General features: G+C 42.8%; 1 protein-coding gene across 1 annotated transcript in view; it reads left to right on the forward strand.

Annotated features, from left to right (window-relative positions):
• The window catches only part of RALGPS1 (Ral GEF with PH domain and SH3 binding motif 1), a 1,636,862-nt gene that overhangs the window by 1,441,519 nt on the left and 180,100 nt on the right, over positions 1-15,243 (forward strand). The window contains exon 14 of the mRNA XM_078646110.1: positions 5,352-5,503. Within this exon, the coding sequence (XP_078502236.1) occupies positions 5,352-5,503 (152 nt within the window). The remainder of the gene's footprint in view (positions 1-5,351; positions 5,504-15,243) is intronic.

The following is a 15,243-nucleotide window of genomic DNA, read 5'->3' on the forward strand; positions in this document are numbered from 1 at the left end:
TGCAAGGCAGTAGAACTTCTGTTCCATCTCCCTCTTTTCTCCTCCATCTGTGCTGTTCCTAGCTCTGTTTCATTATGGGCCTCAACTTCATCCTTGCAAAAGACAACATTACTTAAGCCATGTTGGGCAATCGCGCGCTATATAAATAGAAAAATCAAATCAAATCAAATCAAGCCTTAACTGATCTCGCCTGCCCTGTCTTCGCATTGGGAGACCATCTTTGAGCCATGACCATGGAACACTCTCCTTCTGATTTTGCAACAAAAATACTTCTGACTTTAGTGGAGAAAATTAATAAAATTCTACTCGTTTAACCAGGCATACTTAGGCATAGGCGGGGGGGGGTTCTCCCCCGCTCCATGAAGCACTGGTGTGCTTGGAAATACAAATTAACATAACACAACTGTGGTAGCCAAGTACTGGTCCTCCTCATGCTGCCACCATCTTCCCTCCAGATGTGTGGCTCTCTTATCGTATTGATCTTTTTCACGTCTACACCTTCCTCCCTCCAGATGTTTGCCTCTCTTACAGTATTGATCCTGTTCACGCCTACACCATCCTCCCTCCAGATGTCTGGATCTCTTGCAGTATTGAGAGGTGGAATATTTCTGAGACCATTTGAGGAAGAAAACAATTTGTCATCTTCCAATCCCTTAGTGACTACAAAATATTAATGGTCTATTATGTGAATTGAGTTAGTAATTTCCAAAAACTCTAATGCAGACTTCTCCTCTGCTTTGCAACTCAAGTGGAGAGACTTATTGAAAAGGAGCAATTCAACCAGGCTGTGTAAAGTAGCAAGGAAAGGTAGTCCAGAGGAAAGAGCCCTGAATGGAACAGTTGTGATCGCTACGTTTGATTATGGAAGTGATATGACATAATCTGTCCTGAGTTTAGCAGTCCAACTAGTGGATGAGAGAAATTTAAGACACATTGTTAAAGCCACATAAAGTACCTGGGCTGCCACATTCGCTAGACAAAAGTTACTGAGGAGTGATCCATTTGGCATAAAAAAGTTTAGTTATTTATCGGTGAATGAGAAAATAATATGTGCCCATGGTTTTAAACTAGTTATCATTAGGGTTGTGTGAAAATCACCTAATTTACTTTCACATGATTATGTGAAATTATTTATGAAATGCAAATCCGTTATTTAGTACTGTAGTTAAGAGTGAAATACGTCTCTCTATCAATTCTTGAGACAAAAGCGCATTTCCCACAAAAAATAGTACAAAAACGTTTGCACAAATACGCTGTAAAGTTTTACCATGAATAGCACATTTGTAGTAAAAAGTTACTGTAAATGAAGCATGTGTAGGGGCATAATGGCTTAATTTTAAGAATTTCAGGTAACACAAAAGTCCCACAATTACGTGAATTACACTGCTGTCATTCAAATCTCACCCAGGACTAGTGATATTGTGATCTGGTCAATCGTCCTTAAGTCCTCGCATAGGAGGTTACACCTTTGAGATACTGTTCCTTGAGAAAGTTCAAGGAAATAGAAACCTTATGGATATCAACCTTTCCTCAGAAAATTCATCCATCATAAAGCATGGGGATAGGTTAAGAGCTGTAAATACATTTGACAGACTGAAGACTATTGGACGATGCCATGTTCATATGGTGTTGTGGTCATGAATCCCTAAGGCGGTAGTTGCGCACATTAGTTGTTAAAGAATAGTGTGAAATGGAATTGTGCAGCTACGTTTGTGTGGCTACTGGACTGCTACCACTTAGTCTAATGACACAAATTAATTTTCTGATCATCTCATGAAAATTAACTTTGAGAATTGGTCACATATTGAGGAGATTATTTGACAGATCCAGCATCAAAACAAGTTAGGGAGTGCAGAACAATGGGAACGAGATTAGAGAGATTTGAGAGACCGCAAAATAGTCCCCGGACTCCTACTGAAGTTTTGTGCTTTTGGAAACTTGGACCTTTAAGGTAAACAACTAAGCTTCTAAAGGGGAATCTATGGGTATTTCCTATAAAATGATGTCTGTGATTATGTTCAACCTACCAATTCAAGAATAGTGCTTTCATTTGCAAAATAATGTAAAGCGGCACCTCTGGGTTCCAGCTCTCACAAATGTATTATATTGCAAGTTAACAAAATCAGTATTTATTGAGTCATTACATTTAGCTAAAAATAAAGTAGAGCTTGTAGAGATGCGACTTATACAAAGACAACACCACTTCTTCATAGCTTTATTTCAGGCTGAGACTGCTAGGCCTCAAAGCAAAATCAACATCAACAAATGAGCCCACTCCTTTAGGGATTGGTCCTATAGAAGCTGCTGATGTCCTTTGATAATTATAAAGCTGCAACAAGATATCGTCCAGAATAAACAAAAACAAAAGTCTTGTCCAAGCAAGTGTTTGTTTTTCTGCCGCGAGCAAGGTGTTCATAGGCATAGAATCTTGAACTTTATTAATAACACAAAAATTAGCAGATGTTTCCTTAAGTGAACCCTAATATTGTTGTCATGTTCACTTATCAAGAGCAATAAAATTACTTCATATTCTCAGATTCAATAGACCTCTACATAAAGTAAAGACACCTTCATTCATTGAGAATTTGAGATTTCGAACTGTACGCCATATACACACTTAACTCTACAAGGAGAAAAATAACTTAGTTGAGAGATTGTTGTTATTCTGCATTATCAGATTACTTAGCTGTTTATTGAGTTAACTTCTGTGTGCTACAATGAGATGCTTCATTGATGGCCATTCGTAACAGGATAAGAACATTGTAAGAAATTGCATTGTGTGTTGACTGGGGCCTAAGCCCTTGTCAAGCACCAACCACAATCCTTGTTAGGGTAAGGCATAAACAAACCCCAAATTAACCTGTGCTCAACCTGCCTGGTAGCCCTACACAGAGCAGTCAGACTTAACTTAGAGGTAAATATTTGTGCAACACTACAAACAGTAAAATAGTGAAAACACACCACAAAAGAAGCCCACAAGAGATTTAGTGAAAATAGTGCCCACAAAGTGCTACTGGTAATATCTGGTCATGCCGGACCAGGACAAAGTCACAAGTACAGGCCGACCATGGTGGAGCACGGACCGGCTACAGGGACCCACTTGGGCTCACTGAACAGAGTAGCTTAAATCCTGGTTGAGGAGCGTTGCATGAATCCGAGTCGAAGATACACCACGCAGCCAGAGCGATGCGTTTGTTCGGAGATGTGGCAAGGCTGCTGTGCGAGGTCCTGTTATATCATTGTTGAGGATCCCGGCAACGGGGCTTGTGATGCAAAGTCCGGCGTCAGTTCTGACCAGCTGTGAGGCTGTGATGCTGAGTCCGGTGCCGTCATCGAGGATGTCCTCGATGAGAGATGCGGGGACCTGGGATGTGGATGCGCCACGTCGCCTGGGTAATCCATCGGTTCTGAGGTATGCAGTAGGCGATGCGGGTCTTTGCAACGGGTCCAATCCACTCACAAGCGGATATGCAGTGGTTCTACTTGGAGATGCGCCACTCAGCCGAGGAGATGCAGCAGTTCTGCATGGGAAATGTGTCATTCAGCAGAGAAGATGTCTGTTCCGCTTGCAAGCACCTTAGGCCCACTTCCAAAGGTCTAGGACTAGGGTGGCACTACTTGACAGGCCGGACTCACAGAAGGGAAAATCCAGGTGCAGATGCAAGAGGCCTGGAAGCCTGTTATGTACATGAGACTTTGGATCAGAAGTCTAGCCAACTAGCCCTTGGCTTAACTCTGGGTTCAAGAGATGCAAGGTTCAGTCCTTCTCACCCAGGCAAGAGGTCAGCAGACAGTAGATCAGAACTGCAAAGGAGTCCAGCAGAGTGGCAGTCCTTCAGCAGCATTGCAGTTCTTCTTCCTGGCAGAGTATCCAAAGGTCCAGAAGTGGTCTGTAGTGTGGGTGTATGAGGTCCTTCTTTTATACACAGTCATGCCTTTGAAATGAGGAGATGCTTCTAGAGGCATGCGTTTAAAGTGCACAGATGCCCTGCCTTCCGTGCCCTGGCTCCAGACTAACTACAAGGGGCATGCAGCCCTTTGTGTGAGGACAGGCTGGACACAGTGTATTCAGGTGAAATTGAGGCTGAGCCCAGTTCCTCCCTCACATCCTGCCAGTGATGGCCCACTTAGTCACACCTAAGCTCTCATTGTGTGTATCTGTCTAGGAGGAATACACAAAGCCCGACTGCCAACTACACCCAGTCATGTGATCAGAGACAGGCTGCAGGTACCAAATGGTCTAAGGGAAGAAAATAACTTTTGAAAAGTGGCATTTTGAGAACTGTAATTTAAAATCTAACTTCACCATGAATTGGGATTTTGAATCCGGATTCCAGAGACACCAAACTTGAATAACTGATTTCATTTCCATTTGGAAATTAGACTTATTAAATGTAATAAGGTAATCCCAATGTTAACCTATGGGAGATATAGGCCTTGCAATAGTGAAAAATGAATTTGAGTTTTTCACTATCAGGACATGTAAAACTTATAAGGACAAGTCCAGCTTTTAAATACATTTCACCCTGCCCTCTGGGCTGTTCAGGACCTACCCCAGGGCTAACTTATATTATTAAAAAGGAAAGTTTGGGCCATGCAAAAAGTTTTATTTTGCCAGGTCAAATGGCAGTTTAAGACTGCACACACAGGATCTGCACTGGCAGGCCTGAACTATGTTTAAAGGACTACTTAAGTGGGTGGCACAATCAGTGCTGCAGGCCCACTAGTAGCATTTATTTTACAGGCACTGGCCACATACACTTCAGTTTACTAGAGATGTATAAGTAAATTAAATATGCCAAGTGGGTATGAGCCAATATTACCATGCTTAGAGGAGAGAGCACATGTACTTTAGCACTGATTAGCAGAGGTAAAGTGCTCAGAGTACTAAGGCCAGCAACAACAAGGGCAGAATAAATGGAGGACAAATTCAAAAGGTTGAAGGAAAAACCACCCTAAGGCAGGCAGGTCTAACAAACATGGTCAATATTAATACAAAATGCCTGCATAGAAATCACCACCTTTTATATTTGGAATAATCAACTGGATGAAAAAGAAGAGAACCAGAAAAATATTAAACATGAGTAAGTATCAAAGTGAAGAGATGCTAAATGTGTAAATCACTCTGGTGGCTTGAGTATGTTCTACGAGTTGGGAATACATAACAATGACTGGTTTGTCATTCCCTGGGAGTGTGTGTGTGTGCGCACATGTGTGTGTTAGTGTGAAGGAGCACGTGCGTGAGTGTGGATGTTGCATATTCACAGTAAAGTGCTAATCAACACTCTGGAAAGACATTGACTTTCTCATCTCATGCAACAAATTGTGGTTTCTTCTTCCCATCTATCTAGTGTGATGTGTCAGTTCAGTGTTGTTGAAAGTAAGAGTGCGACATTTCCATCCGAGAAACCCCGCCATCTCCTGGATGACAGTGTGCTAGAATCCCACAGTCCTGTCAGGAATCACACCATAAATTCAGTCTTTACCAATGGACAGTCAATAGGTAAGAACTTTATTTTATTGATGATGCCGGCTCTTTCAACTCTATGATCTGTGCCTTGTCGCTTTGTGAAGGGATGCTGATAACTGTAAGAAATCTGGGGGTAATTCCATTTTCTTTTTGTAAAGGGATGCTGATGAGACTATGAAGTCTGGGGGTATCTCCATTCTGACTTTGTGAAGGGATGCTGATGACTGTATGAACTCTAGGGGTAATTCCATTTTCTTTTTGTAAAGGGATGTCGATATCTTGTTGAACTCTGGGGGTATCTACATTCTCACTTTGGAAAGGGATGCTGATGACTGTATGAAATCTGGGGGTAATTTCATAGTCTTTTAGTGAAGAGATGATGGTGACTCTATGAACTCAAGGGGTATCTCCAATGTAGCTTTGTAAAGGGACGCTGATGACTCTAAGAACTTTGAGGGTGTTGCCATTGCCATTTTGTGAAGGGTTGTCGATACCTCCTTGGACTCTAGGGGTATCTCCATTGTCACTTTGTGACAGGATGCTGATGACTCTATGAATTCTGTAGGTATCTGCATTGTCACTTTGTGAAGGGATGCTGATGCCTCTATGACCTCTGGGGGTATCTCGATTGTCGCTTTGCATTGGGATGCTGATGACTCTGTGAACTCTAGGGGTATTGCCATTCTCACTTTGTGAATGGATGCTGATGAATGTATGAACTCTGCGGGTAATTTCATTGTCTTTTTGTAAAGGGATGCTGCTGACTATATGAACTCCGTGGGTATCTCCATTCTCACTTTGTGAAGGGATGCTGGTGACTCTATGTACTCTGGGGGTAATTCCATTGTCACTTTAGGAAGGGATGCTGATGACTCTATGAACTCAGGGGGTATCGCCAATGTCGCTTTGTAATGGGATGCTGATGAGTTAAACTTTGATGGTAATTCCATGGTCACTTTGTGAAGGGATATTGATGGCTCATGAGCTCTGAGGGAATCTACCATGTCATTTTGTAGAGGGATGCTGATGATTCTATGATCTCTGGGGCTTTGGGGATATCCACATTGTCACTTTGTGAAAGGATGCTGATGACTCTAGGAACTCTGAAGGTATCTTAATTGTCACTTTGTGAAGGGATGCTGATGACTCTAGGAACTCTGGAGGTATCTTAATTGCCGCTTTGTGGAGGGATGTCAATGGCTTCTTGAACTCTCGAAGTATCTCCATTGTCATTTTGTGAAGGGATGATGATGACTCTATGAACTTGGGGGGTATCTTCATTGTAACTTTGCGAAGGGATGCTGATGACTCTATGAACTCTGGGGGTATCTCCATTGTCATTTTGTGAAGATAAGCTGATGACTCAATGAACTCTGGGGGTATCTCCATTGTCGTTTTGTGAAGGGATGATGATGGCTCCATGAACTCTGAGGGTATCTTCATTGTTGTTTTGTGACGGGATGATGATGGCTCTATGAACTCCAAAGGTATCTCCATTGCCGTTTTGGGAAGGGATGATGATGACTCTATGAACTCTGGGGGTATCTTCATTGTCACTTTGTGAAGGGTTGATGATGACTCTATGAACTCTGGGGGTATCTTCATTGTCACTTTGTGAAGGGTTGATGATGACTCTATGAACTCTGGGGGTAATTCCATTGTCGTTTTGTGAAGGGATGATGATGACTCTATGAACTTGGGGTATCCGCATTGTCACTTTGTGAAGGGATGATGATGACTCTATGAACTCTTATGAACTCTGGGGGTATCTTCATTGTCGTCTTGTGAAGGGATGATGATGACTCTATGAACTCTGGGGGTATCTTCTTTGTCACTTTGTGAAGGGATGATGATGACTCTATGAACTCTGTGTGTACTCTAGGGGTATCTTCATTGTCGTTTTGTGAAGGGATGATGATGACTCCATGAAATCTGGGGGTATCCACATTGTCACTTTGTGAAGGGATGATGATGACTCTATGAACTCTGGGGATATCTCCATTGTCACTTTGTGGAGGGATGCTGATGACTCTATGAACTCTGGGGGTATCTTCATTGTCACTTTGTGAAGGGATGATGATGACTCTATGAACTCTGGGGGTATCTTCATTGTCACTTTGTGAAGGGATGATGATGACTCTATGAACTCTGGGTGTACTCTGGGGGTATCTCCATTGTCCTTTTGTGGAGGGATGCTGAAGACTATGAAGTCTGGTGGTATCTCCATTGTCACTTTGTGAAGGGATGCTGATGACTCTATGAACTCTGGGGGTATCTCCATTGTCACTTTGCAAAGGGATGCTGATGGCTCCATGAACTCTGGGTGAACTCTGGGGGTATCTCCATTGTCACTTTGCAAAGGGATGCTGATGGCTCCATGAACTCTGGGTGAACTCTGGGGGTATCTTCATTGTCGTTTTGTGAAGGGATGATGATGACTCTATGAACTCTGGGGGTATCTTTATTGCCACTTGTGAAGGGATGATGATGACTCTATGAACTCTGGGGGTATCTTCATTGTACCCTCATTGTCACTTTGTGAAGGGATGATGATGACTTCATGGACTCTGGGGGTATCCACATTGTCACTTTGTGAAGGGATGATGATGGCTCCATGAACTCTGGGGGTATCTTCATTGTCGCTTTGTGAAGGGATGATGATGGCTCCATGAACTCTGGCGGTATCTCCATTGTCACTCTGGGAAGGGATGCTGATGACTCTATGAACTCTGGGGGTATCTGCAGTGTTGCTTTGTGAAGGGGTGATGATGACTCTATGAACTCTGGGGGTATCTTCATTGTCACTTTGTGAAGCTATGTCAATGGCTCTTGTACTCTGGGGGTATCTCCCTTGATGCTTTACAAAGGGAGACTCTCTCCAGCTGTTGGGGATATTGAAAATGTAGACTCCTTAATTTGATACAAATTGTGAATAATGCTTGCTTCCTCAATTCATCTCATTCGGTAAGTCTCACTATAAACCTTATTTAATAATGGCAGTGGGTAGGGCATGGTTGGGGGTTTATAAGTAAAAGAATCGCAGTGGGACAAACAACTATACTGAAGAGAATTGTTTAATGCTTCGTTATCTCAATGTACGACTAAGCAATATAAGCCAAATTAATCTAAAACATCTGTAAGACATTGATTGGTGTGACCACAAATGTTGTCCAGGCTATACCGAGCCTATTATGTTACTTATGATTGCCGGCTGGTGCGAGGGAGGTGATAACTAAGCACTGCCCATGAACTCCAGATCATGATTTTCGCATGACGCCTTAAATTACAAGGAACAACTTGCTCCTTGAGTCAGAACTCAAGTCATAACTTTGCTGTATTGCACATTGTTGTTCAGTTTGTACACCAAAGGGTGCTTCGATTGACAACAAAGTGTATCAAGCCTTTGTTATTGAGATCAAAACAAAACGTCTAGGACAAGGTTTTTGGCACTGTAGCACATTTTGTATATCCTGTGGCAATAAATACTACATTTATATATATATGCAATAGATGAACTTCACAATTTCTTGTAAATAAGGCATCTTAGTTTCCATCATTCTGTTCCTGTAGTGTAATTTCCTTTTGCTGGTCATTTTTGATAATGTAAGGTATTTGAACTCGCTGTAATTTAGGTTTATTCAAACTATTACGAACTAGTAGGTTATATAAGTTTGTGTCTCAGCCATCATTGTCACTTTTTTAATAGAGTTAGTTATATACCTTTTTCACCCATTAGGCACTAGCACTTTAGTTAAATTGGCATACATCATATTGTGTTTGACATCTTTTTGTGCATCGCTCTCTACAGGCAATACATATTTGATGTTTTGTGGCCACAGTGAATGCATTTGCACTTTACCTCTGGATAAATTCTGTCTTTAGCGTACCATGTTTACAATTTATTGAATATTGCACTGGCATTTGATTTTCATCATATTCTGTATGTACTGCTATCAACTAGTTATTGGTAATGTTGCTTCTGTTTCTCTCGGTGACTAGGCACTTGCGAATGTTTTTATGAGTTGCTATTATGCCATTTTGTTTTCCCTTGTTTTTCATCCTTTTTTTATGGGTGATTGAGCCTTTTAAACACTATTTAATGCAACACCTACTTTTGGCGCGTCATGTGACCAAGCTCCGCCTGCGGAGCGAAACGCGTCGAGGAGAGCACTCGCTCTGTGATTGCTGACAATAAAATCACCACTGCTGACACGACTGATGGTGTGATGGCGCTTTATTAAAAAGCTTGAATTCACTAAAAAAGGAGACGAGGTCTGCGCCTGTTTCAACCCGCGTTGACAGCGACCAGGATTGTTTCGATATATATATATATATATATATATATTCAAAACCAAAGTATTCTCCGCGCGTAGCAATCCCTGCCGGCGCAGATATACAAAGCACGGACCAGAATTACAGCTTTGGAATTCTTTATTCGCCTGTCGGTAACATGACGTTTCGGCACCCTTGTGCCTTGCTCACATGACAGCGAAAGTGAGTGAGATTGACTTATTTAAAGTGCAAGTGCTGATTTTTGATTGGATAATTCAAAAAAAGTAGAAATGGAAATAGAAAACACATTTCAAGGGGGACATTGACTGTAAAATACAGTGGCATAGCTAAACAACACATAATTCTAATACGATTGCGTATTAACATAATCTATATACATAATACCTATCAAATATATACAATATAGATACATATAAAGATGAAAAAATGAAAAGAATATATATATATACACTTTTTGTACTGATGTATCAAAACATTATAAAGTTCATCGACTAGTGCAATATCGAGTTAAAATACATGTACTTAAAATACCTCATTTGCAGCTGTTTAATGTATTGATAATGGGACCAGATTGAATAGTCCCAGTGACTTTGTTACTACAGTATCATCTCTTTTATTTAATTATGTGTACCCTGTGTCCAACCCTGGTAATGTTGCTTCTGTTTCTCTCGGTGACTAGGCACTTGCGAATGTTTTTATGAGTTGCTATTATGCCATTTTGTTTTCCCTTGCTTTTCATCCTTTTTTTATGGGTGATTGAGCCTTTTAAACACTATTTAATGCAACACCTACTTTTGGCGCGTCATGTGACCAAGCTCCGCCTGCGGAGCGAAACGCGTCGAGGAGAGCACTCGCTCTGTGATTGCTGACAATAAAATCACCACTGCTGACACGACTGATGGTGTGATGGCGCTTTATTAAAAAGCTTGAATTCACTAAAAAAGGAGAAGGGGTCTGCGCCTATTTCAACCCGCGTTAACAGCGACCAGGATTGTTTTGATATATATATATATATATATCTTTTTTTCTTCTGTGCAATTATCTGTCTATGGTCACAAGTGTTGTCTCCTTTCTTACAACCCCTTACTTTTGACTGGGATCTTTTTGCTCATACTTTAGTGCCATGAAGGGGATATTTACCCTCCAAGAAGTTAGTGAACTGCCGCCATCTGTCACTCTCAGACCCATATCCTGGTGGATGGAAATAACACTGCCTCAGTGGAAAAGCTAGCGCCTATAGAGTGTGCATTCCCTTGTTTGTGTGAGGAAAGTAACTTCATGCAAATGAGGTAATCCCTTTGCCTATGAATCTGTAATCCTGTGCATGACATAGATTTAGGCCCCTGCAGAGAGAGTGGCAGTGCAGCAGGTGGCAGTGGCAGGCAGTCAGCATTTTTGCAGTCATTGAGTGCTTCCACCCTGGAGTCTTCAGATCTATCTTTGAGGGTCGCCTGCAGAGTGCAGAGTGAACTACTGCTGCGTTTCCTTGCTCTACGCTCTCAGGGGAGTAAGTGTGTGCACAGCACAGAGCGGTTCTATTATTTTTATCAGTGGGACACATTGATCAGTCTCCGCCTTTGTGGTTGTAAGTTTGTAGGAACTCTAGGAATCCCTATGTAATAAAGGTCCAGGTGTTAGTATTACACAACTCAGTGATACTCAAAGGAGAAAATATGTGAATTCAGAACTCCTGTCCAAGGCCTGGGTCCGCCCAGTCTCTACGGAGGCAAAGTTTTGTAACCCTGAATAATATCATTCACATGGCTTCCCACTTCACAAAAACATCACATGGTCATACAACCCTCTAGAAACTATTCTGGCTCCCTCTACCCACCCTCTTCGCTTTCAAGGTATGCTGCATCCTCTCCAGGGAGGCAGTTCCAGCAGCTCACCATACCTCATGACCAATATCCTGTTGTCATGGAAATATACCAGATGTGCAGCAGCACCGTTGCCAGGCTGGAATCCAGGAGAGACAAGAAGGATTGGGCTCATCACCAGGCATTCTCCTGCTGTTACCTCAGGGTTTGATGTCCAGCCCAGTCCAGTCCTCAATCACCAAGCCCCACCCCTCTTCCACTTCAAGAGACATCTAAACACTGTCCCATCCATGCAACAGATCATGGCAGAGCAACTTCCCAACTACCAGATCCAGCTGAAGAGAATACCCACTGCTGTGTACTCCACTACCTCATCCTCAATTAATCAAGGTGCCTGAGTTTTTTGCCTCTCCGGTTGACCTGCCATTAAAAGATTACGACCGACACCTTGAAAATTTGATGTAGATCCACGATTGACGCTATTGTTATCCCATCTAGCTAGTCAATCCACGGATTTCAGGTTATCAAGACTCAGAGGGCTATGCAAGGAGTTGACTTGCTCCTGCCTTATTCCATGAATACCGTTTGTGTCAAACGTAGTCTTGTTCAGCTTAAATCTTATTCTGGGATCTATTAGTGAGTGTGTATGTAAATCAAGAGCTATCAGGCGGCGAGGGGTAGGTGACAGAGGAGGCCACACGGGATTAACTAAATACCTGATGGTTTAACCCGCTGTATATCCCGCCGGATACTGTTGTTGTCTGTATACAAAAACAATTAGGTAGGTGCAGCCCAACACAGGTACCACGCAGGAAACACCCTTTTTTCTGTGAGCTAATTACACTTGAATGTATTTTAAATATTAGACACTTACCATACTGACGTAGACAGTCGATACCTTAGATATACTTTCTACTTATAGGTCCTGAAGAATCGCTAGCCATTGCACTAGAGCGAGAAACATGTCGACCGACTATAGCACACACTAAACCGTGACTCGTGAATTGGAAGTATAAAATTCCAGCGAGTACCAGATAGTTTTGATTTTATTTAGCGCAGGGGACCCCCAGAATAAAGTCATTCCTGGTACTCCTAGCTTTATTTGAACCCACACTTGCACCTCTACGCACTTCTGGCCCCACACCCGCACTTCATCTATACGGCAGTTGGAAAAAGATCTCTGCCAAAGAGCCCCTCTTTGAGGTGTCGCCCATTGGGTACTGCACCGCCCACCCAACGAGGAGCAAGCCCAGATGATGAAGCATGACACCTGAAAGGGTGTGTGAGGGCATTACATCCAACAAAATGGATGCCCAATCGTAGGACTCCATGAGGCCCTACAACATCCTTCACAACACAGGGACACGTACATTCCTTAAACTCAGGAACAGCCCAGCTTTTTTGTAATTACTCTTCATCTGAGGGCACTACTGTGGCTGGAACTACCACTCATTAGGAGTAGTGATTGCCCTTCTTTCAAAAAGATTTCTCCCTCTTGTTGTAAACTATTCCAGTGTATTACCTTATTCTTTAAAGATTCTTCCTCCTCCCAGCCACCCTGTTTTAATTCGGGAACCTTTGTCATAAATACTTTGTAAGCTCCCCTTCTATGTCTGTTTTTGTGCATATCTTGATGCCGAACGAGGGGGTATCCGTTGTCTACGTACAGCTGGAGGCTTGACTGCCCTCCTTGGTCTAATCTGTAATTCAAGCATCTCTCAGTGTCTACAGGGTGCTTGGTATTAGTTGAACTGTGGATGTTTGAGTGCATCTCAGAAGTATCCAAACCCCTTCTCTTAACTAGCGCTCCCACCCTCAAGGGACCACTTAGTGTACTTGACCCTACGTTTACCTATTTATTTCTGGCCTTGTGGTTATGATAGGGTGGTTTGAGTATTTGGTGTGATTGGTAAATGCCAACAAGGGAACTACCGGTCTATGAGTGTCAAGACAAAGAAAGACAGACACCTGGGGTATCACGGACAATGCAAACCCATATTCACTGAAAAATAAATCCCATCAGTGAATATTTTTCAGTGAATATGGGTTTGCATTGTCCGTGATACCCCAGGTGTTTGTCTTTCTTTGTCTTGACGCTCATAGACCGGTAGTTCCCTTGTTGTTGTTTCAGTTGCGTTTTGGGGAGAGGACACTGCCTGGTCTCTAAATATTGCTGCCCCGGGACCCCCTTCTTAAAATTTGTTGTGGATGTGATTGGTAAATGCTCCACGGGTGTCAGAGTGGAATTGTATTAGTGACCACAGGTTCTGTGGGTTACAACCTTGAGCGAGTCTAGTTTTCTCTGCGAGATATCTTTTGGTAATACTCTCATTTCAGCTACCAGCAATACTATTTTGTGCTACTAGCTCACCAATCATTTCTTTTAGAGCTATCACCTCGTTAGTCAGGGAGTCCAATCTCAGATGGAGCTCAGTCATTAATTTGGCGTTCTCTAGCTCTCCTGGAGAATTGGATACAATTCGGGTTCGCACCGCCTTGGCTTCGGCAACTACTTTTCTTGGACTTATGATTTTGGGCCACGCTTTTGGTTCTTGTGCTCTCTACCCCTTCTAGTGTGACTAGTGGTTTGTATCTGTTTGAGCACCTTACTGATGTTGTTTCTTCCCATCAGACAGTATAGACTCAGCCTCCTCAATTAAATCATCGATTGCGGCTAAAGTTCAATTCCCTGCTGCGGTTTTCTTCGATTTTGTTATCTTTGCTATCTTTCCCTTCCCTGTCAGTGTCCTTTCTCTTACCCATTTTGTAGGAGTGCTATGAATGTACCTGTTCCCTGTTCCTATTTACAGGGAACTCAAGTTTAGCTAATCTTGTGTGTGGGCTATTTCTCCAATTTACACTTCTAAAAGATTAAGCTACTCCTATATCACTCTTGACTAATGAATGTGAAGCATAGGGTGGATAGTACAGTCGGGAGCTAAACCACAGGCGGGGAAATGATAGTAGATAGTGAAAGGATAGATCGTGCAGGTGCTCTCTCACTAAATTAGGTAAGGTTCTAGTTCAGGGAGTCTGTTTGTACCAAAACCCGACACCTCCCAATATAGTATTATCAATGTCAAAGTCTTTGATTAAATAGCAGTAGTAAACAGTTCACCTACTTGTACCTGTGTGTGTCACAGTTAATTTAAAGAGGAGCCTTGGGAAATGGCCCTGCCCGGCCTCTTCCTGTCACGGACAGGCCCGCCCTTAACCCAAGCTTTGCCTGGGAGCGACCTGCGCACGTCCAATGTCGAGGGGGAGAGGGATAAGCGCAGTGGTCCCGCCTCCATGGTAACGTCAGCAGCAGCGGTGGTTGCATCCTGGCACTGGAAGTCCCATCAGGGTGAGTAGAGCAGGAGTAAACAGGTGGATGGCCACCCAGCAACAACAAAGTGTCCCACACCGCGGGGGAAGAGGCAGTGCTATAAACGTAGTGGTTCCGCCTGCCTCCCCCGTGACGTCAGCATCAGGGGTTGTTGCACCCTGGGAAAGGAGTCCCACCAGGGTGAGTACAGCAGGAGCAAACAGGTAAATGGTCCCCAGGAACAACGAAGTGTCACCTTATTCTCCCATAATCTCTACCCCAAACTGCTTTTGAAACATTTTGACACCTTCATGCATACCCCTGAAGGCCCACTCCTTTCTGAAATTCATTTT

This window comes from Lissotriton helveticus, chromosome 5_1, assembly GCF_964261635.1.
Source record: "Lissotriton helveticus chromosome 5_1, aLisHel1.1, whole genome shotgun sequence".
NCBI lineage: Eukaryota > Metazoa > Chordata > Amphibia > Caudata > Salamandridae > Lissotriton > Lissotriton helveticus.